The sequence below is a fragment of the Theobroma cacao genome, chromosome 4, assembly GCF_000208745.1.
Source record: "Theobroma cacao cultivar B97-61/B2 chromosome 4, Criollo_cocoa_genome_V2, whole genome shotgun sequence".
Taxonomy (NCBI): Eukaryota; Viridiplantae; Streptophyta; class Magnoliopsida; order Malvales; family Malvaceae; genus Theobroma; species Theobroma cacao.
Window position 1 is genome coordinate 27,329,709 of NC_030853.1, and position 23,918 is coordinate 27,353,626.

The window sequence follows — 23,918 nt, forward strand, 5'->3', positions numbered from 1 at the left end:
CTACTATATATATATATATATATATATATATATATATATATTTTGGGAGGGTACTTCATGTTATGTCCTGATCCCCGCATATAAAATAGCAGCACATTACCCAACAATGTGGGTGGGCAGTGGGCTAGTTGTTTTCAGAAAAAGCAGTGGGCAAAGAGAATTTCCCTTTTAGTGGTTTTGATACCTAAATATTAGTTTTATGTCCAGTGAAAGGCCAAGCTCAAACTCTTGTGTTCAATTGAGAATTTTTATGCTCATATGGTGTTTTTGCGCTTAGATGCCACAGGTGATTAATTGGTCTTTTCTTTTACTGAAAATGCTGTTGACAATACTTTTCTTTTATATTGCCTATGATCCAGAGAATAGAAAATGCATAATACTATCAGCATTTCAAACAGTTTGTTGCAGTGTTTGATGAGTGAAGGCTGAAGAGGAAAGAAAAAAAAAATGCATTTCTTTTCTCAGTAAAACCCTGTAAAAAGTGAATGCTATATATAAAGATTTTCTGCAGACTGGTGGTGTTTATGCAAATTACTTTTTAATTTTAAACTTGGAATAAGTCAAGGCTGCAAATTACTGCTTCCAGAAGATTAGCAGTACTGCTTCTGTATTCATTAGAAAAGAAAGCTATGTCTGAATGTTTAAGTTAAGCATTCTGCAAACAATCAAGTGAAAATAGTTTGAAACTAGCAGTAGAAAAATATCACCACTTCCACCAGACAAGTTTGTATGTTTTTCTAGGTAAGGAAGAACTGTTAAACATCAGAATTTAGTTTCCATAAATAGCATCCTCTGGAATCATATAGACTTGAAAACTTGGAGAATAAGTATTGTTTCAGTACAGAGATATTGGTAGGTTTCTGTAGGAATATTGAGAGTGTAAAGGTTGTTTAGAAATTTATGCAGCAAATTGATTGACTACACATTCAAGAATCTTTATTCTTTGTCTATTTCCTTTCCCTTTAATCCTCTCTTTTTGATTATTTGGTATTCTCTTCCTTTCTTTCCTTGTTGAATTTCCTTTGTGGAATTAACTAAATCAGATCTCTGTTCACTGCTTTGACTAAGCAACGTTGCTTGACAGTACACTGAAATATCAGTGGAAGTGACAAATTGAAGGATACCAGAGGCACTGCCGCCAATTGGTAATTAATATGCAGCAGTACTGATAAACTGATATAAATACTATATAGTATCACTATCATTACTTGCAGTTAAGATGCTTTTTGACATTTCCCTTTATAGATCATACTTTTTAGAGCCATTATAGCTAATTAGAGGCAGCAATGAAATTGGAGATCAACATCGATATGTTCAGGCTTCCTTCTTGTCCATGTAACTAAAACTCACTGTAAGCATAAGTAGAAAATCTAGCTATAGCAGAGAAGCATTTACCCCTCCCCCATTTTTTTTTTTTATATATATATATAATGGAGCATCAGTAGACCCTTTTCTTTTCGACTGTTATTCCAAGTGTTGGATCAATGATGACAAGTGAAAATCTTTACAAAATGGTAGTAATGCTTAATTTAAACACTCCCATAGCGCATAAACAACTTTAATAACAAAGATATTATGAATCTGAAAGTGACTCTGAAAAAATGTCTGAGTTTGTCTAATCACACGTGTTACCACTTAATCAATATCGTCTAATAATATAAAGAAGTTTTCACTGTCCATAATCATGTGTCTCAGCCCTCACATCAATTAGACTGATACTGCTGATAATCATTAGGAAGAGAATAATAAACGTTATCTAAAGGTACCAACTTGTCAAATAGTTTATGTTAAAGATTGGAGAAGAAAAATTATTGTCAAAACATAAAGGGGGGAGGGGGGCTCTTGAATCGATGAAAGATGAAGTCAAGCATGCATTCAGATTGCAGAGTACAGATTTATATAGCTATTTTTTTTGTGATGAATGATGGGTTGAGCGTGCGGTTTGTATATAAGTGCTGAAGTCACTTTAAATATCAAATTCAAATGGGAGTGGCACTCAAAGGATATGATTGAGAGATTATAAAAAGGATTGCCCACAATCTTGCTTTCTTCCTCATAGCTTAAAAGAGACTTGATGGTCTTCCATTTCTTTGAATATATATTCAAACACATATAGAGAGCTGCACAACTAATAATCATTCCCCAAGACTTTATCTGGGGGCGTGATTTAAGCTTTCCATTAGCTTTTCATGATTAAGTAGGCGCCTCCATTGATTACACTAATCATCACCATCATCCTTGCATCGTCTGTTGGCGTCTGTTATGCACATGCTTGGTGAGAAGAGAGCTACCGACGGAAGATTTGCAGCACCACGAAAGAAGAAAGATCAGGCATTCTACATATCCCACCAAAAGCATCTGTGATTTTGATTTACCTTTGGTTTTTGCGTGGCTTCTATCCTTTGAGGAATCACTCTCCACACATGGGAAGCTCTCGAAAAAGCAATCATGAGCAAGTCAATAATGGGGTTAATATATATATTTATTTAACTTAACTTTTTCTTAATAGAATCACCATAACTTCAACTTCATTATTATAATCCTAAAGGACACTAATACTGATAAACAAGACTTTTTTTGCAGATGCACATTTACACTTCTTAAATATTTATTCAAGGGTTGTTTCTTCCTTTGAGCCCACCTTTGTTTGATTCCCTAAGACCCCACTTCCCATTCAATGCATTTATCGAAAAGTTCCAATTCTTGCCACCATTTTCTTGTTTTTATTAGGACTCAATTGGAGAACCAAAAATTAAAATTAATAAGGAACATCAGCCATTGTCATTTTCTGCAGAATTTCCTGTATTGTTCATTGAGATAGCTGGTTTGTTACGCGATGGCATGGAATGCCATCAAGTCAAATAAATTGTAATGCTAGTTGAAATACTCTTTCAAGCTAATTCCATGGTTGTCAACGCGTTTAGTTGTTCCCGTGTCTTATTCTTCACTTCTTGGACAATTCTTTACTTGATTTATGCATATATATATATATATATATATATATGTATAAACCCTGATCTAAGGATAAGAGCCAAGATGTTCATATTTTTATCTGCTAAACAATGACAGTTTTATAAGTCAAATTGTAGTTTAATTAGTCTCTGACAACCAAACCCGAAGTAGCCAGGAAGAAGTGTGTAATACTATGCAAATCACATATGACGTCTGCGCAAAATGCCACAGCCAGAATTTAAGCGCTTATTATAGTTCTAACAGTCAAGGTAGTGCCAGCCTACTCTGCCAATGCAAATTACTAGGGTGTTAGAAAATTAGTTTACAGCCTAACCTGGTGATGAAGATGAACCCACGTGGTCTAGGTTTGCAGGGTGTCTCAAGTCTATGCAGAATGCTTATAAGTCAAAACCCGTTAATGAGTAACGATCATTCATGTTTAGTTTTCAGCTTGGAGGGAACAAAGACTGTATTTGTAATATCTCACCTTCCATTTCATTTCTAGTGAGCTTCTAGATGGCATGAAACTAAGTGGCCATTCGAGAAAGAAGCCAACAATATAAAGTTGGCAGGATAATATAAAGTTGAACATGACAAACAAATTAGCTAATATTGATAATTCTGAATCACGCTGACATGAACAGAGCTCCTGTCAAATATGAGCTTTAAATTGACGTGACTGTTGACTGAACATAGGAATAAGAATTTCCACTCGTTACCTACATCAGAACTCTTGGGGGGGGGTGCTTTCAAAAAAAAAAAATGCTAAGCTATAATCATAGCAATATTGGAATATATATCAGGCATGGAAAGGCACAAATGAGAATGATTTTGGATAACGCAAAAGCACTGTTTTCCCTATAGATTTTGCGGAGCTGACCCCATGTATGGTAGGTCTCAGGAAATAAATTCATCTAGATGTAGTGAATAGGACTGCCCACCAACTTGCCTAGAATTTATTAAAACCAAATATTTAAGACAAGTTACTATGATTTAACTAGAAGGATAATGCATCTGGAAATCCGTACACATATTCTGAATAACTTCTCTGGTCATTTTCATCTAAAGGAGGGTAGGTCGCCAAGCTAGAAGCCAGAACTTTAAACCTGCAACTAGCACACACAACTACCTATATGTATGCACTGCTGTCTGCTCTTTGTTCTTGGTTTTTCTCCTACAAAGGTTAAGAAACCTGAATTCCCACATAATAAGAATCTTTTTGATCTGATGAACCAGATTTAGAACAGTGAATGTTTTCTGACTTCTGACGGTTACAGTTACCATGAATTCTGATCCCTGGTAGGCATTAAATTAAAACTCTAAGCGTAACCTTACCTGATAGTTTAAACTTTTAAATCAGACTCTTGAACATATCTTGATACCTATAATTTAGTGGTATATTTAGAAGCTCTCAGCTTCTGCTCTGTTGCATACAGCTATTGATCTAAAAGTCTGTAACAATTGGGGAGGCTTTTTCATGACATGACAATTTCTTTAATCAGTGATACTCTTTAAACTCCATCACATCTCTGCACTCAAAATAAATATTCCTACAGGTTTCTAAAATTTGTGATTTTAAATTGAATTCAGGAACCCATCTTCTCTATTTTTGGGAGTTTGTGTGGACTTTTGCCTCCTTCCCAACTAAATCCAGCTCAGAAATATTCCCAAGCGACAAATGTGGTTCTTTTTTTGGGAAACTAGCTATTAGTATCCCCAGGAAAGGCAGGGGGAAAACATGCACCATGGAAGAAAATTGCAGCTTGCGACTATTATTTTTTAACTAACAAAAAGTTGGGATAGGAATGAACTTACGTGATCTAACTGCATCTGCGTCTCTTTCCGATGTGATCATGTCAGTCTAAGTGGAATTCTGAATTCAAAGTCCCAAGTAAATAGGAAGATCAGAGAATCTGTATTCATATTAACAAGAATTGGAGAAGAAAAGGTTCTCTGTTACTTTGGGCTGTGAAGTATCTTATATCAAAGATTTTGGACTATTTAGTTGGGCTACTGTATTCAAGGGACAGCAGGTTCCATTTAGAATGCATATACAGGAATCAAGTTCTCTAATAACTAAGTTCTTGCTGCAGCCACATGCTTGGTAGAAGCTCAAACACTTTTCCTGATGAATTTGGACCATTCCCTGTCATATATTTATATGTTAATTGTTCCCTCATTGCAAGGTCATGAACACCAAGTCCAAGACCAAATCTCCGAATCTAGACTCTTATCTATATTATATCCATAATCTCCCACATAATGGTGTTGTGGCATTCATCGTTGCCATAATGGACCTTCCGTTGAACATTTATCGGACCAGTGCCGTAATCTGCAGTGGTTAGTGGGAACCCTTGGGCCTGGAAGTATTCGAAAGGGCGGCCCTCTCTGCAGGGACATTGCTAACTACTACTAGCCTACAAGTACACTATATATATAAAGCAACTCTAAATAGTGGAGAAGTCAAATTCAGAGCTTAAGAAGTATATATGAAACTACTGTCTGAACAGATTTTTAGAAAAGGGTTTTGCCTTTCTTGACTCTATATTTATTAAACTGATGTAAAATTATAGCGTCAATCTTGCCGTTGATTATTGCATAATTAGACTTGCATGGTTGGGTTGGTGCCGGAAGTCCATTGCTGATGTTGAAGTTTTGAGTCAGAGTCAACCATGCTAGCATATTGTACGGAAATCAATTAGTCTGAAATTTGATATCATCTTAGCTAGGCATGTCGCTGCTGCAATTACTTAAACTTTCTCTTTTGCCCTCTCCTTCTGCATCTTTACTCTCTCTCTTTTTTCTGCATAGGCAGCTTGTAAAGGCTACTTTCTTCCAGGTCCATAAAAAATTGTGGGGTTATTAAATTTTTCCTGTGCATTGGTTTGTTTAATTATTTTCTCCATAAGTGAGTATACCTTGTAATCTTTTCAACCTTTCCTTGTCAGCCTGCAAACAAGTTCAATCCTTTCCTGAATTTACCATGAACCTTTCTTTCGAGTGAAAACTAAGGTGGTGTTGGTAATGGGTTCAATTGACACCCGCCTTGACGATCGACCTCGCCCTCCATTTCTCCATCTGAGATTGTAAATTCAGACAAATGCAAGTTTAGAAATGCCTAGTAACTAACAAACGCCTTTATAAACTTGCATTTTGTCTAAGTTTACAGCCTTCAGTAGCTGAATATGGGAACTAATGGCTTGCCTGCCTGCTAGAATAATTGTCTGAGTGGCTCTTAATCAAGCTGAATGGAGCACATGGTTGGAGCAGCTGGATTAAGTGCACATATAAGACATTGATACATACATTTGATCCATTGAAAATTGAGTGAGTTCTCGTCTTGTTGATTGGCTCTTTGAATTGATATAAACTGCTTGCACTAATAAATAGTGTATATAATTTCTAGGTTCTAAGTTGGGTGCAGGGGCATAATCAAGCACTATACAGCTTGGGATCTCAACTAAAAGCCCTGGTCTTCCATCCGCAGCCAGGAGGTAAAACAATTTGAAGGCAATACGCATTACAGCAGTTAATCTCTTTGCCAAAGTATGCTAAAGTGTCAAGAATGAACTAGCTGAAAAATTGCCATACATGTCATGTCTCGTGAAGATATCATTCTTGATATATGCATACAGTAATTCTTAAAATAAGTGGCTTTACTCTTTCTTTTTTTTTTTTTTTTTTTTTTCCTGTTGTTATGGCTTCTCTAGGGTAATAAAGTTTGGAACAGATTTATCATTTTACTCAGCATCTTAACCTAAATTTTCCTCTTTAGTTTTGTTTTCTCTTTTAATATTTGAACAGATTGCTGAGGAGGCCATTACACCCATAGGATGAACTCTCTTTTAGATGTCAATTCAAAGTTGGAATACTGGTAATGTTGCTACTCCCATATTGTAGTTTAGTAAAAGAAGGGTTTATAGATTAATGATGAACTATAAGGGCTAATATGCCTATGTCAGACCACCATATCCCCTCTCCATGCGGAATTGAAAACAAAGAAGAGAGAAAGTTGTCGCAGTTAAAATGTTGAAGTCCTTCATGCATAAAAACCATTCATATTCCAACGAAAAAATGTAATTAATTGGTCCAAAGGAAAGTAGCTGTGTAACATGATCAACATGTCAGAGCTTAAGAAGTATTTGAACAGATATTTAGAAGAAGGTTTTGCCTTTATTGACTCTATATTTATTAAACTGACGTAAAATGATAGCGTCAATCTCGCCATTGATTACTTGATGGTTGGGTTGGTGAGGGGTGGTGCCGAAAGTACATTCTTCATGGTTAAGTTTTGAGTCAGAGTCAGAGTCAGCCATGCCTTAGCATATTTTGCGGAAATCAATCAGTCTTGAAGAAGCTACTGCTGCTGTTATTTAAACTCTCACTTGCCCTCACTTTCTGCTCTTGTCTCTTTTCTTTCTGCATAATGCATAGGCAGCTTGCAAAGGCCACGTAATTTCTTCTAGGTCCATCAAAAATTGTGGGGTTATTCAATTTTTCCTGTGCATTGCTTTGTTTTATTATTTTCTCTATAAGTGAGTGGACCTTGTAATCTTTTCTCCTCTTCTTCATTTCAACCTTTCCAGGTTTTGAATTTTTAACATGAAAAACTTTCCTCGTCTGCCTGCAATCAAGCTCAACTCCATTACTGAATTTACAATGGGGGGCTTACCATGAACCTTTCTTTCGCTTGAAAAATAAAGTGGTGTTCGTAATGGGAGCAACTGACACCCGCCTTGGCCATCAGCCTCGCCCTCCATTTTTCCATCTGAGATTGTAAATTCAGACAAATATGCAAGTTTGGAAATGCCTAGCAACTAACAAAGGCGTTTATAAAGTTGCATTTTGTCTGAATTTACAGCTTTCAGTAGATGAATATGGGAATTAATGGCTTGCCTACTAGCTAGAATAATTGCTCTGAATGGAGCGCATGGTTGGAATAGCTGGATTAAGTGGATGTATACGACATTGTTACTTAGATTTGATCCATTGAAAATGGAGTTAGTTTTCGTCTTGTTGATTGGCTCTTTGAATTGATCCAGGTTCTAAATTGGATGCAGCGGCATAATCAAGCACTATATAGCTTGGGATCAACTGAAAACCCTGGTCTCCCATCGGCGGCCACGAGGTAAAACGATTTGGAAGGCAGTACGCATTACAGCAGTTCAATCTCTTTGCCAAAGTATGCTCAAGTGTCGAGAATTCCGGAACTAGCAGAAAATTGCCATTACATCTCAGGTCTCTTTCCTCATGGTAAAGGTATCATTCTTGATATATGCATATAGTAATTCTTTAAATAAGTGGCTTAATTAATTACTCTTTTCTTTCTGTTGTTATGGCTTTTCTAGGATAATAAAGTTTGAAACAGATTTAAGGCGCAGCTGGCCAATTTTTGTTAGGGGGCCAAACACAGAAGAATAAGGATTAAAAATTTTAAAAATTAATATGTTAAATTCAATAAAAAATCAAAAGATTGATAATAGAAATATAAAATTAGATAAAAAACTATAATGTGTAAAACATAAATAATTAAATACGATATATAAGATTAATAATTTATTCTTATATAATCATGATTGTTTAAAGACTATATATTCAAGATAATTTAATTTCAACTAACTATAAAATGTAAAACACATAAAAAACTATATTCAAGTTAATTTTTTCTTACATAATCAGGATAAGTAAGAAAATAATGCATTGATGAAATTTTAAATAGCAACGTAACACTACAATTTATATTTGAGAACTACATAATAATTTATGAAATTTTAAAGATTAAAATCATAAAAAATAAAATTTATGTAATTGAAAAAAGAAGAACATAGTAAGTAGAAGTTACCACATATGATATAACAAAAAAAAAAAGAATATGGTTGATGGTTTGTAGAAATTTGGGAAAGAAAATCTATAGAAACTTAAACCATATGAACAAATAGAATAGAAATGAAAAAATAAATAATAATAATAATATAAATAGAAAGAAAAAAATAAAAACAAAACTTTAAAGATGAGTGAGATATGTAAAATTATTTAATTATTTTTTATTTGTATTAGTTATTAAATAAAAAATTATTTTGAGAGGGCCATTAAGAGAATATATAAAAAATTTAAAAATTTTATATGTAATGAAAAAAAAAATTAAAAATTTTGGGGTCGAGGCTCCGCCTTGAACTCTTGAACTAACTTTTCCTCTTTCGTTTCATTTTTATCTTTTAATATTTGAACAGACTGCTGAGGAGGCCATTACACCTAGAACGCAAATACTCTACCCCGATTTGGTGCCCGGTTCCTACCCCAATCCCAAAATTATGTTAACTGTCCAAATTATTAAAATCCCAAATGGACAAACCACTCATCACGACAAGGTTCGACCCGACTCCAGCGACTTAACAAGAGATGGGCAACCCATCAAATTGCCCCAGAATGGATGTTAGCTTACACCAGTCGCCAATGTTTTGCTTGTAAAGCACTAGGCGATAAATTGGTATGGCCTGGTTTTTCAGGCCGAAATTTCTATTCAGGTTCGCTCGGGTTTGGTGGTGGGATGAAAGAGTGGAAGAAGGATGAAAAAATAATTCTCTGTTTACTAACAGAGAGTGAAAAATGTTTTAATATGCTGAGTTTTGTGGTTTTTCTTCTCATTTTCATTTATTCTTAAGGGTTTTGCCTTCAACTATTTGTTGTTTGCTATATATGATGATACTCTTGAAAAATAATAAAAATAAACCAGACACGCTTGAAATTATTTTGCTAATAGCGTCATCCTATGTGCAATCCAACATGTTTTTATTTTGCATTCAACTAGATTTGTTCTTGGGATGGTGTTGGTTGCCCATTATCTCCGAGGAAGTGTAATGATAGAGAGAAGGGCAGAGGATTTTTTGATTTGATTGTACAGATAATATGAAAATTGGTTTTGATAGGGTATTGGTATAGTTTTCCTTGGATTTTTTTAACACTAGGGAGCTGCTTTCTCAAGGAAGTTCCGCATGAAAGATGTTGCTATGTTGCTTGAGATTTTGGTCACATTGAGAACTTGTTTGATTGTAATTCTGATTAAGTGAGAGTCCCAATTATTCTTTGTAGAGGGTTCTTCTGGTAGAAATAGATGACATGTTGCAATGCTATCACTGGAACTCTGCCTTGAAACGTTGGATGGTTGTGTGTGGGGTAACTTTATGGTCTCTTTGGTTGGCTAGGAATGAATCTGTATTTAATAGAAAAGTTTGGGATGGTAAGGAAATTTTCTTCCTTATTCGTATGAGATCTACCTTCTGGTTGCGGGCATGTGACGGTATGGAATCGGTGGATGAAATTGGATGGTGGACTGAACCATGGGAAGTTTCTTCGCACCCCTTTCCACAGTTGCCTTAACATTCATTAGTGCCCTCCGCCAGAGGGGACTTTGAAATTTAATGTTGACGGTTCTGCCAGAAGAAAACCAAGGCCTGCAGGATGTGGAGGGGCTCTTCGAAACTCAGAGGGATTTCTTGTTGGGGTGTTCTTTGGTCCTCTTGGAGTTCAAGATTCTAATTTTGCCGAAATCATGGCAATCAAGCATGCTCTCCACCTCTTTTCTTTTTCCCCTTATGCAACCACAAACAAGCTTCTCATTGAGTTCGATTCTAAAATTGCCCTTTCCTGGATTCTCCATCCCAGCAAGAGACCTTGGGATAAATGGATGCTTTTTAATGACATTGATTCTCTTATTTTGCAGCTCAAGGAAGTTTCTTTCCAGCACACTCTTAGAGAAGGAAACTCCTTCGCTGATTCTCTTGCAAAATATGGAGTTGATAAAGAGTCTATGTTCTCTGCTTGGTGGTAGTTTGCCTTTGTTTTCTTTTGCTGTTTTTATGGCTTATCCTTTTCCTCACATGAAGCTGGTTTGGATTTTTTGTTTTTTCCTTCTTCCTCACTTAATGTCATAGAGGTTTTAGGTTGAACTGTGTTTGTGTTCATGATTATTGTCCTGATTTTTAACATCATGGGTTATCTGAACTGATTGTTTGGAGCTGCTATCCTTCAGTTTGTGTCCTTAGGTCAGATTGTCAAGGTCTGTACTGCCAGTTTGCATTTTGTACATGATGTCAAGGTGTCTTATGTTCTGTTCAAACGGACAAACTCTGGTCCTTTTTTTGTATTTCCTGGATTCTTCTAGGTTCTCCCTTTTGGGATGATTAATTGAATATATTCCTTGATTGAGCAAAAAAAAAAAAGATGACATGTTGCAATGAGTGAATCAGAATGCGTTAAAGGTGATAGAAAGGAAGACTGGAGCAGTCCTTGAAATATAAGTGCTTTAGGTGGCAGGTGATGAGGGATGAGAAAAGGTGAAGGAGACGACAGATTATGGAGAATGGGAAAGGTTGAATAAAAAAAAAGCTTGGAGGAGTCTCAAGAGAGCTTTTAGTATAATCTCTGATGAGTTTCTAATGATTTTCCCTTACCTTCCAACCTCTAATACCCTCATTTTTATACTGAACATTAGCACTTTTTTAAGAGTAGTTAGTAAAACATGTTTAATCATGGAAAAACGTGCTTATTATGAAAAATTAGTCAAAGAACGGTTTATAGGATATTAAAAGAATGATCATTTAATTGGGTAGTGGATATAAGTTTTGGATAATGGAGTAGTGACACTTAATAGTACGCCACGTGCATTCTTAATGAGCAAAGAAAGAAAAAAAGGTGAAGCACATGTACTGCAAGAAATGTTAAAAGGAAGTCTTTTTAATTATTTTCATATCTAAGCCATCAAGCCAAGCTCTCTAGAATATTGTAAATGTGAAAGTAACTCATGAATCTTGCCACTTATTTTGAGTTGCTTTCACTTTCTCATACAAACAGCTGTTCCATGCTTGTTCATGAGTGTTTCCATGTTTGGAACTCTTCTGGGTGCTTCTGCACTAGGAACGCCTTTGGGCGTTTCTACGCTTGAAACACCCCTAGGCACTTTCATGCTTGGAACACCCCTAGGCACTTCCACGCTTAAAACACCCCTAAGTGCTTCTGCTGTTGAAACGTCTTGGGCACTTCCACGCTTGGAACACTCATATGTGCTTCTGCGCTTGGAAAGCCCTTAGGTGTTTCTACACTTAGAATACCCATAAGCGCTTCCACGCTTGAAGCACCTTGGATGCTTCTGCGCTTAGAACGCCCTTGAGTGCTTGCGTTTGGAACACCCCTAATGTAATTTTCTTGTAACACAGTACTTCAAAAATAATAGTTAACCAAAATTAGACATCTATATTCTTCACTTGCTTTTCTTTTTCATTTACATACTACAAGCTATTTGGGGATTTTAATAATTTGGACAAGTGGCATAATTTTGGATTGGGGGAGGATGTCACTATCACGACCCGGAACCTCTTTCGGGCTCACGATAACCGCCGCGATGTCCCGATTTACACTCATTACTCGAAATGCCAATCGAAACCCCACAAAGTTTACGTATCAGTTTCTTACCTTTCTTGTGAGCAATCGTTGTTAAACATTCTGTTTTAAACAATTACCAATCGTTTTCGGCTCAAGTAAATCAAAAGATAAAATTATTTTAAAAGGATTTATAGATAAATATTACTATTCAAAATATTGATTAAAATATAGTATTTTTATAAAAACAATATTTATAGAAACACGTGTAAAAACCTTTTGTAACGTGAAAGTAAAATAAATTCATACATACAATAATTTACAAAGTTATAATGTACAATAATAATTACAATGACAAGTGGCCCGTAAATACACAAAGTGTTGGTGATAGTAACCTACTGTTTGTGAGACAGAGGGGTCAACTGGAATCCTCGACAAAATCGGGTATCTACAAGCTACCACAGGCCTAAAATATTTGGAAAGGAAGTGGGTGAGATTTTGCAATCCCAATTAGTAAACAGACATTATCATAAATATCTAAAGACGAGTAAAATGGAGGTAAGTTTAAACAACAAATCACAAACAATTTCATAAGGTTTTCAATTTATTTCTTAAATTATAAAATATTTGTAATTTACCAAAACAGTTGTTAAGGCTTATGACTTTTATTAAAAACAGTGCTCAAGCCAAAAACTAGTCCTCGGGGATACCTTGGTCGAGGCATCTAACCGAGTCCGCCAAGGTTGTTAAGATATTTACATGTTAAATACATGTTAGTTTTGAAAACAAGTCGTTCTTTTGCGTTGACCGAGTTACACATTCACGTGGGGGTTCAACGTGAAGTGAACTCTAACACTACCCCGGGAGTTACCCTCCTTGCCTCTACTACCGGAGTAACTATATAACCAGGTTTACCATGCCCCTCTAATAGGCAGTCCACGAAAACCTGTCACTGCAATGACTAAACCCACCAACTAAAATAAAATTTCGACAGTATAACGTGGCTTTTATTTATTTACCCTGCTTGCATAGTAAAAGACAACTTACATAAATTTCCAATGCAATTATCAAATATAGCCACATATATACTCATATATCATAAGCCATTCATAAGAAAATATATTTTTCAAGACAATTGACAGCCTCCAATTACTCAATTTCATAATCAAAAGTTTCTTATTTCAGATAATCAACACAATGAATTTATTTGGCACATTTATTTTTAAAACATCAAAAGTCCCATTTTAATCTCATTTTCGTTTTATAAAATACATAAAGATCATTTAAAAATAAACTCTAGATATTTTACAATAATCATAAGTTTACTCACTGTTTGTACCAATTAAATGCTATCTAGGTGCCCCGATCACTGTTCGTCAGGTACAATTTCTTTGCCTTTACCGGAAGGCTCTCCTCTTAGACACATTGCAAAAATTACACAATTCACCACATTGATACTAAATCACTATATAATTGACTTAAATCTTATACTAATGCATGGTATGAAATGCAATACCCTAAAACGGCTTAAACGCGATATTAACCTATTTTTGGTATTTTACCCGATAAATTGCTAACGCGCTCAATTTTAGCTCTAAATTGTCCCATTTTCTCTCCAACATTTCTAACCATTAAATATCAGCAATAACCTTCTAAAATCATCAAAATTAGGTCACTTTCCTCCTTAAAAAGTTCGGCCAAAAATGAGACATTAACTCGGTTAATTTTTCACTTTATTTTTCTATCACATTTAACCATTTTTCATCATTTTCTCTTCATTTCTCTTAGAATAAAAATTAGTTCATCATCGTTGTACATCATTGAATATTCGGCCAAGGGTGGGTATTGTGAGAATTTCATGCTTTCTTGCCCAATTTGATTTCTATACACATTTAACTAACTAAAACTACCAATTTAACTAAGAATCAAAACCTACAAAATTCAAAATCCTCCCCCTTGAAATTCGGCCAGCCCTTGGTATTACTTTTTGATCTCTCTCCTTAAGCATGCTAAATGGAAACAAAGGCTTAGGAAAGGTAGAAATCAAGCTAAAGTAGAAAAATCTTACCGTTAGACTCGTAAACGGACGAAAAACGTAAATTTCCCTTTGAATTTTTTGGTTTTCCTTTGATTTTTCTCTTTTCTTCCTTTCCTCTCTATTTTCTCTCTTCTTTTCTCCTTATGGCCGGCCATCACTTGATGTAAGGTTTAAATGGGCTGATTTTCCATTAAAATAATATTAAATCATTAAAAGTGCCATGTGTCACTTTTCCATTGGCTTGTTTTTAAAATTTCATCATTTAAATTTCAATTTTTCACCACTTAACATACCATAGTTATTCATACAAAAAATAAGTAAATCCTATGATTTTGACAAGTTTTGGGTGGTGAAAATTACGATTTTTATCTTGAGATGATAAAATTACCGTTTTGCCCCTATGTTCCGAAAATTGTCGAAATTGAAATTTTTCACTTCCTATCATTAAATTATACTCCAAATAGTTAATCTTGATCAAAAATTTCACTCCGTAATCAAATTATTATCTTAGGTGGCAAAATGATGATTTTGCCCTAAACATCAAAATTTTCAATTTTTCCCCAAATGAACCCTCGAATTTCGAACAATCATTTTTAGTCATTCATGGACTGTAAAATATTAAATTTCATCATACGATTCTTATTTGAACTAGTTCGAAATTAAATCAATTCAAGTGTACCGTTAGATACAATATCGGATTTCGTCTATTCTTAGGGACTTTCCAAACGTAATAACATGCTACTTAGTGCATGTATGTCATGACATGTATTTATAAGGTCGAATTTTACAGTCACAGTCCGTAGATTCGTGACCAGTCTAATCCGCCACTGCTGATCCAACAACACGCATGTTTGCTGCCTAGCCTATAGGCACGATTGAGGTAGGGAGTTTATCGAGGACTGCAAGTAGGCAGCCAACAAAAAGGGGGTTCCAAACAATCTCAACAATAGGGTGGTCGGGCCACAACAACGGCACACAGGCCAGCAGACAACACACCCTGAAGCAGTTCGACCAGCATGGCCAGCTAATACGACAAGCCAAGCAAGCATAGCCACACGGCACATGTACTGGGCGCGCATTCCACAGATTTGCATGTCGGATGCACCATCAGATCTGGGCCACACAATCCGAGCAGTGCAAGGCCCCGCAGTAAGGGGCAGAATGCACACAAGCTGAGCACATTTCAGCCTCGCAAAAGGAAGCTGTGCAAATATCAGCCCAACACTATCTGGCCGTGCAACAAAATACCACATGATCCTTGCCGCACAAGCAGCTCTCGCACTAGACAGCAGCGTACATGGACAACACCACAGCAACAGGGCAAACGTGCCGCACACTTTCAATGCCCACGCACCAAAAAGGCTTCACAATGACAGCATTCTACACAGCCCAACAGCAGGGGGCTGGCCTCATTAGGGCTCGCACATGCCGAGCGCCCATCAATAGTAGGTTCAGGCCAGTTCCACATGAGCGCCGCACGCCAAGCCAACCTGTCTAGGAGCTGCTCGCTCATAGAGTTTGACCTTGAGGAAGACTACGCCTTAGTAGGCCTTGCCTTGGAGGACCTGACACGGACACCAGTTAGCTCACCCAAGAACACCAGCTTAAGGTGCACTTCGCCAAACCATAATTGCAGAGGACCATGGAGCTTTGCAGAGATATGGGCCACCCATAAACGGGCCATTCGCATTAGACCAACAGAGCTCTCCAATATCCCGCACTCACCAGTAGGCGACAACAGCAGCTCGCACACTCAGTACACAGAAGCATAGTGTTACCAACTTGATAGCCAAGCAAGTTTCTAGGGTTTCTAGAATACTTGTCAATTTTCCTTTCTTGTGATGATACTTACTCACCAAGTAAGCTTAGTTTTAGGACTTTCCTTTCATGTAATTTTAAATTACTTACACATCAAGTTTAGGTTAAGTAGGTTATTATATATAGCACCTTAGAGAGTTTTTATGAGGCATCAAATTACAGAGTCGTATCATCAAGCAATTTACTTTGTGCTTAGATCTTATGTATTTTATTTTTCTCTAATTAGAGTAATAATACTTATTTGTTCTATCAATTTTTTTCTTCATATTTAATTATTTTACATTTTCGCGTCGTTCATTAAGAAACCTCATTTAGGCTTATTTAATCTTATAAACACGAGATTACAACGCTACACGAAACTTGACTAAAGTTTCTAGTTCGTGACACAGGAATCGGGGCACAAAGTGGGGCAAAGGATTTGCGATCATTACACCTATAGGATGAACTCTCTTTTGGATGCCAATTCAAAGCGGGACTGGTAATTTTGCTGCTACCCTATTGTAGTTTAATAGAAGAAGGGTTTATAGATTAATGATGAATTATAAAGGCTAATATACCTATTTCAAACCACCCTAAATTGAAAACAAAGAAAGGAGAAAATTGTAGTAGTTAAAATGTTCAAGTCCTTCATGAATAGTAACCATTCATATTCCAAGGAGACACTAATGATTGAGAAGATGGGACTCCAAACAGTCTGAGGAGCTTGTTATTTGATTTCTCAACCAATCTCCAAGAATTTGTTATATGCACAGTGCATTTCAAAGAAAAATGTAATCAATTGGTTCAGTAGTGAAAAAGTAGCTGTGTAACATGAATATGCCAATGGTTGATTCTTCAAAACCATCAAGTTTATCCGATTTCTGATCTGCTTTGCATTTCAAGAAGTGATTGGAAGCCAGTGGCAAATTAGACAAGTTTATAAAAGAATTATTTACAGTAGTCTATCCTACTCGATCGACAAGATTCCAGGAGGAATTCCTGGTATCTAAAACAAAAGGAAGAATTGGTGTCAATGTTCTGGTTTTCTTCAAAGCAAAGACAAGTAACGTATGCTGGAAAGCTGACTCTCTGCAACTACGCTTGATTGTGTTGAATCTGAAGAGCAACTTCATAACCAAGCCTATGTACAGGAAAACAAATTTTTACCAATGTCATTTGTTTATCAGAATCTTGGACCTTATGAACAAATTTTAACTTCAGAAAACAAATTTGATCTCTATTATAACAATTTAACCTAATTGCACTATTTGCATACAAGTAGTTAACATAAATAGTTGGATTTTATTTTCTTTTTGCTCAATATTATTAATATATACTAAAATTGTGTCATCAGTGGATATTTCATTTTTAATCCAAAAACATATCTATTAAGTGTAAGAAGATTTTTACATATAAATTTAAAATTTATTTATATTTTTAGTGATGTGTGATTCTGATGCACAGTCTAAGTGTGCAAGTGCATGAAAGTCTTTTACATTTTCATCTCTATCTATATTTTTCTTTACCTTTAATAAGCCTTTATTAATTATCAACAATTATTTTATCAATTAAATGTAATTATATTAATATTTTAAAATTTTATATTTAAATATTTAACTCATTAATTAGTATATAATCTTTTTTAATATAAATTTAAATATTTTTTTAAAAAATATTTTAAAATTTTAATATTAATAAATATCTTAAAGAATAAAAAAAGAAAGGGGCAGTTGGGGATTGGGGGAGTTCACCCGCTACGATGCAACTGCTAGCGTTACGGGCTATCCATTGTTACCTAAAAACGGAACATTCTAACACGCGCTTTCACGCGTGGGGCAAATATCCCTTTGTTTTTTTATACACTAATATCTAATTGTTACATATTAATATTCCTTTGTTGGTCATTTATTCATTTTAATTTGTCAATAAAAGGGATTACAAAAAGGACGTTTTGAAATTTCTAATTTATACCACGCGCTCTGACCCTGCTCGTGGACTGAATCAAACGTTTCATTTCCCTGAAATTAGCATAGTAGCGAAGGCACACAGAGTAAAAAAAAAAAAAAAATCATATCTTTCTCTTCTCTTACTTAGAATCCGTAACTGAAATCTGATGGGGTTGAACATTTCTTGCGAAAGGAAATGAATTCTCTCTCCACATCTTCCACAATTTCTTCTTCTGCTGCTTCACCGACTTCTTGGTTTTCCAGCATTGTTAGGGGCCGTCAAGACAGGTCCTCCTCCGTCAAGATGGCAGGAAGCTCCTCCTCAGGTAGCGGCGTCGCCGCCGATTGCGAAGGACCCATCAAGGGCAAGAACCAGTTCCGAGGTGTGCTCTTCAAGTATGGGCCTAAGCCCATTCAGGTTCGTTCAATTCAAATTTTGAATCTTTACTTAATTGGGTGTTTATATAGGCCTGAATATGAGTTAAAAGGTCAGGTTTTCTAGTGAAATTAGTAAGATGTCTATGATGGATAGTTTTCAATTTGATTCATTCATGGTATGGAGTGAGGTTGAAGAGAATTTTGATTTTTTTTTTAATCTGAGCTGATTAATAATTGATGGTTTGAGTTCCGCTATATTCATTTTGAGAGCTAAATATAGTAAACGGGAGTGGTTGTGGAAATTTTGCAATTCTTTAGATTTGGAATTACTGTAAACTACTATTATCAACATCATATATAATCCTGAGCTGAATAAAATATTTAGAAGTGCGTTTGTGATCTATTCCAGTTACTGGTTAGTAGTTTACTGAAGCATATTATGTTGTCAATCTCAATGATCTATTATGTTGAACTCATTGAATGATAAATCTTTATCAAGTGGAAATGTGGACAACTTGTTTGTTCTGGACCGCAATTTAGTCTGTAGGACGTATTTGAAATGGCTGCAACATATCTCATTCATTTTTAACAGTTAAGTTGAGCAGGCATTTCAAGATTGCAGGTCATATTTGCAATCAATAATAGAGGATTAGTTTTATGCCTTTTGACAATAGTTGTCATACCTTTGATAGTTTTAATATTTCCAGTTAGAATTGTAGAGCAACCTGGTTTTGTAAGAATTCGATTTTAGTGAAATGCCAAAATGTGTCAATGATGATACTATTTAGCTGGACTTAGTAGGTAAATTGAAAAATTCTTATTGATTTGGCTTCTTGGTAATGTTGGAACATGACTGACAAACAGGTATGATTTTGCATGTGTGGTATGATTTTTAAGTTGATGAATGGCAATTTTGGCTGTTGGTTAGTCTTGTTTCTATGGATCAGTTGCCCTGATAATGCTCTCTTATTGGACTTCAGACTTCCGGTGGCTCTACATTTATTTTGAAATTAGATGTCGCTCTTAGTTTGTCTTTTTCCTTGTAGGTTGCATTCAAAACAGGTGACTATAAGCAACAAGTTATTTTCATTGGTGGACTAACAGATGGATTTCTAGCGACTGAGTATGTTTCCTATCACATTATCCTCATGAAAGAAATGAACATCTGTTTATAGGAATGAGATCTAGCATAATGAGGGAGATGAGTGATTCTTTTGTTACCTTATCCATCTACAGAAGTTTTTTTTTTTTCTGCAAAGATGAACATTTTTAAGGTGTTGCTGATTAATGCGGACAGACTTGCCACTGTAGACTATATTATTTTCTTTTAGAGTTGTTTTGTTGGTTATCTCTGCAATGCCAAAAGCGTTAAACAAAGTTGTACCTAAATATGTGTACCTTAGAAAATTTGAGAAGTGAGATAAATCCATGGAATGACTTCTAAGGAGGCACAGGCATTTTTGGTTTGGCTAAGGTATTGAAGAGAGATAGAACATATAAGATCATTATGGCATGGTTGGATGTTCAATTTATATATCAAATCTTGTAATTCTTAAATGTAATTTTCTTTTTCTGATTGTCAGATATTTGGAACCTCTTGCAATTGCTTTGGATAATGAGAAATGGTCACTAGTTCAATTACTTATGTCATCTTCATATACTGGATATGGCACCTCCAGCTTGCAACAAGTAAGACATATTTTTTAGGTAGACATTGATGATTCTGCGTGAATCCATCTTATTATTTCTAGGTTCTCTTCTGTTTCATTGTTGTTTCATTCATATGAGATGAGATGAAGTTTCACTGGAGTGGTTTATCTTATTCTACTTATATGTTGGGTAAAGCCCTGGTCTTACCCTGTTAAATATTTATTTCACGATAATGCCATTCTGAAAAATGACGCCGTTATGAAAATACTGTGAGATCTAACTTGTGGCAAACTGCTTGTCTTACATGGAGATAAGGGCTTAGCTTAGGAGTTTTTTCCACTCTAGCACGTACATTTCTTTATAACAGCCTTGGTCTTCAAATGTATTTTTTATGTCTGAGCTTTGTTTTCAATGAAGGGGCTGCGGTATAGGATAATTTTATTATTAAATGTTTTGTTCTTTTGCACTTATCAAAGATGCTGAAGTGGATAGATCAGATTGGACTAGTACCTTAATGGGCAAGTGCTCTGTCAACATTGACATGAAGCCACCCAGTCATCCTAAAGTTTCAGTATTTTTCCCCCCCTTTACATGGGAAAAGTTCCTTATTTAAATATATTCGTTTTAATGAAACAGTTCTCTTGTATGCATTCAAGTTGCCTTAGTAATTTTTAGTAAATATGACTAGTTGATATTAGAAAAAACTTGTTTTAAGAAATTAATCTTCAAATTTGAACATCATGCCTTCATATTAATTTATCTAAAATATTGCTCATACAATTAATATCAGCTACTTCACCAATTTTATTTGGACCATCTCAGACTTAATTTTGAAATTGGCCAAGAATAGTGAGCTAACTAAGCTAGTTGTTACTCTCTTGCTTCTTCCCTTCTTTTTGGTGGGAGGAGAGAAATATGTACTATTATGTTTCAGATTTTGCCGATTAACACCTGCCAGTGTTTACAATAAGTAGGCTGACTTAACCTTCTGGTCAAATTTTATGGTTTGAAACTTTTCATATTTTCATGATTTCATAATTATTTGGCAGTTTAGCTTGAAATGAGTGTGGGTGTACCTTGGTTGTGCTCTGCTCCTTATTTGAACATTATGCCTTCAAATTAATTGTGCTCCTTATTTAAGATGTTCTTGCATCATATGTCTTGAAGGATGCCATGGAGATAGATCAGCTTATCAGTTATCTAATCAACAAAGAAAATTCTGAGGGTGTGGTCCTACTTGGTCATAGTACTGGCTGTCAGGTAGCTGCTGATTTTGTGTTAAATTTTTTCTGTATCCAAAGTTTGTTTGACTGCTTACCGGTGGCATTTTCTGAGGGAATGAGGTTAATCTTTTAATTTGTTTGTGTATGAATCTAGGATATTGTGCATTACATGCATACAAATGCAGCTTGTTCCCGAGCAGTCCGTGCTGCCATTTTACAGGTAGCTGCTCTTCACTTTGATCAACTTCTTCTTCTTCATATACTTTATCTGCAGCTTATGTACTTCACAAATAGGAGAAAGTGAGACAAAGGGGATCTTTGCTTGACTGATACCATGATCAGTTGAGGAGAAATCCTGCTGAGATCCAATTTTTGATGGTTTGAAGTAGAGGAACATCCATATTACAGTTTGGCAGTTTCTTACGGTATCATTTATGGAAATTAATTGAAGAACTTTAAATGGTTTACAACCAATATGTTCATATTTTAATCCAGGCGAAGATGTTAGTACCATGAAAGAATGATGACTTCCATTACTTTATTCTTACCTAGTGCAACATTTCTTTTCTAGCAATTGCCTACATATTGGTTCACTTGCAGCTTTGGTCTTATTGCCAATTTGAATGTTCAGGCTCCAGTTAGTGATCGAGAATACAGAGCAACTCTTCCTGAAACGGCTACTATGATTGACTTGGCTTCAAGCATGATAAAGGAAGGTCGGGGTTCAGACTTAATGCCCAAGGAAGCTGATCCATCTTCCCCTATAACTGCCTATAGGTAGGTATGCTACTGCTGTCTGTCATCTTTAACAACTATTTGCTTTTAGTTATTCCTCATTTTGCAAAAGCTGATTAAAATCCCCCCTTTTCATTATATGGGTTCAATCTGTCTATAGTGTAGTTTATTCTATCTGTACAAATTTAACAGTATGGGGTATGTGATATAATCATAAATCCAATGAATTCATGGAATTATTGGATATTTTTACAAAAAATACGAAGTCACATTACTCTTTCTTGTGATTGATTTTGCTCCATTATCTTTTCTTCTTTCATCTTTTATGCTAGTGCCTTCATTTATATGTTTCCTCATTGAGAATACTCATGTTTTGCAGATATAACTCCCTTTGTGCCTACATGGGGGATGATGACATGTTCAGTTCCGACCTCAATGATGACCAGCTAAGAATGAGACTTGGACACATGGCTAACACCCCTTGCCAGGTAGAATATACCTTTCCTATTTTTTGTACTCACAGTAGCTGCAGATGGTAATGTTCATTAAAATGTGAGAGACATATTCATAAACATCATGATCTAGGGCAACTGGTCATTTTATCATTAAGTTAGGGCATTCTGTTTCTCCTTTGTGATCGGGTTATCACATTCTCTCTATGTGTGTTATCATAGGTTTTGCTTGAGAGCTAGATTTCTCAGTGGTTCAAGTTCAGTAACTTAAGCTTGTGTATCTCATGGTTTTCTTTCAGGTTATCTATTCCATGGCTGATGAATATGTGCCTGAGTATGTTGATAAGAAAGCATTGGTTGAAAGGTGAGAACAGAAACACTCCTTCAGCTAATTTTTCTCAGGCAACATTTTTGCATTTGCTTCAGCATATCCTTTTAGTAGCATCCCCTTCTTGCATGCATGTGTGTGCATGTCTTTGTGTGTATGAGTGAGAGAGAGAGAGAGAGAGAGAAAGATAAAGGTTTTGTGTCTTTTTTCTGATTTGATGATCAGGTTGGTTTCTCATCTCCTGTTGCAGTTAATGTTTCTCAGTAAACATTTGTGCTTTCAATTCAGCATATTCTGTTTGTAACATCTCTTTATTCCATGCATGTCTATGCATGCGTGCTCGTATGCGTGTGTGTGTGTGTGTGAAAGAGAGTTTTTCCTGATCTGAGTGAATGATCATATTGATTAGTAAACTCACACAGATTGTGCAGAGCTATGGGTGGTGCGGAGAAAGTTGAAATTGAATACGGGAATCACTCCCTCTCTAACAGAGTCCATGAAGCTGTGCAGGCCATTATTAGCTTTGTTAAAAGAGAAGGACCCAACGGCTGGGATGATCCATGGAGCTAATGCTCTGATACTTCGTACTCTGATTTTCTGTTTTTATTCTTTTCTGTTGCTATCTCTTCTCTCTATTAATTCATCTTTTTCATTTTTTAATATTCATGCTCTGTGATTTTGATGTTTTTGTCATATCATATACAACAAAGGCTGTGTGAATTTCATCCCAAGGCTAGTCTGAATGAATTTTTATCCTTTGGATTGATGAGCCTTGTCTTCCTTCAGATGGAACCTGAGTGCTGGCATTAAATGATTACAGAATTTTGTTCTTTCCCCAGAAAGCTCGAGGGAGTTTCAATATATATATATATATATATATATATATATAATTTAATATCTCTTATTCCAACTATTTAGGTTAATATATTGTTGAATTCTTTAATATTCTCCTATCATTTTTAGCAAGAAAAATCTTCAAAGGGCATTATTTTCAGCTCATACTATCTTTGCTTGTGACATGGTAGTGGAACAACCTGAAAATCA

At 35.5% G+C, this 23,918-nt stretch overlaps 1 protein-coding gene and 1 long non-coding RNA gene across 4 annotated transcripts; both read left to right on the top strand.

Annotated features, from left to right (window-relative positions):
* LOC108661517 lies at nucleotides 6,651-11,095 on the top strand. Of its 2 annotated transcripts, XR_001927361.1 has the most exons (3): nucleotides 6,651-6,826; nucleotides 7,995-8,211; nucleotides 9,183-11,095. It is a non-coding gene; the product is annotated as an uncharacterized LOC108661517 (long non-coding RNA). The 2 variants fall into 2 exon arrangements; XR_001927360.1 differs by lacking the exon at nucleotides 6,651-6,826 and having other exon boundaries at nucleotides 7,500-8,211.
* On the top strand, nucleotides 18,129-23,643 carry LOC18602888 (UPF0613 protein PB24D3.06c). 2 transcript variants are annotated; one of them, XM_007034536.2, is made up of 9 exons: nucleotides 18,129-18,526; nucleotides 19,533-19,609; nucleotides 20,070-20,175; nucleotides 21,304-21,396; nucleotides 21,514-21,579; nucleotides 21,991-22,136; nucleotides 22,474-22,582; nucleotides 22,846-22,910; nucleotides 23,306-23,643. In XM_007034536.2, the coding sequence occupies exons 1-9, from the start codon at nucleotides 18,305-18,307 to the stop codon at nucleotides 23,442-23,444; spliced, it is 1,023 nt and encodes a 340-aa protein (XP_007034598.2). In that variant the 5' UTR covers nucleotides 18,129-18,304; the 3' UTR covers nucleotides 23,445-23,643. The 2 variants fall into 2 exon arrangements, with proteins under 2 accessions (XP_007034598.2, XP_017974143.1); XM_018118654.1 differs by having other exon boundaries at nucleotides 18,132-18,526; nucleotides 23,297-23,643.

Excerpts from the sequence above, each read along its gene's own strand:
- LOC18602888 (XM_018118654.1), top strand. The coding sequence starts at position 18,305 with ATGAATTCTCTCTCCACATCTTCCACAATTTCTTCTTCTGCTGCTTCA. Across the intron at positions 18,527-19,532 it reads ATGGGCCTAAGCCCATTCAG|GTTGCATTCAAAACAGGTGA; the intron begins GTTCGTTCAATT and ends TTTTCCTTGTAG. Across the intron at positions 21,397-21,513 it reads GTCATAGTACTGGCTGTCAG|GATATTGTGCATTACATGCA; the intron begins GTAGCTGCTGAT and ends GTATGAATCTAG.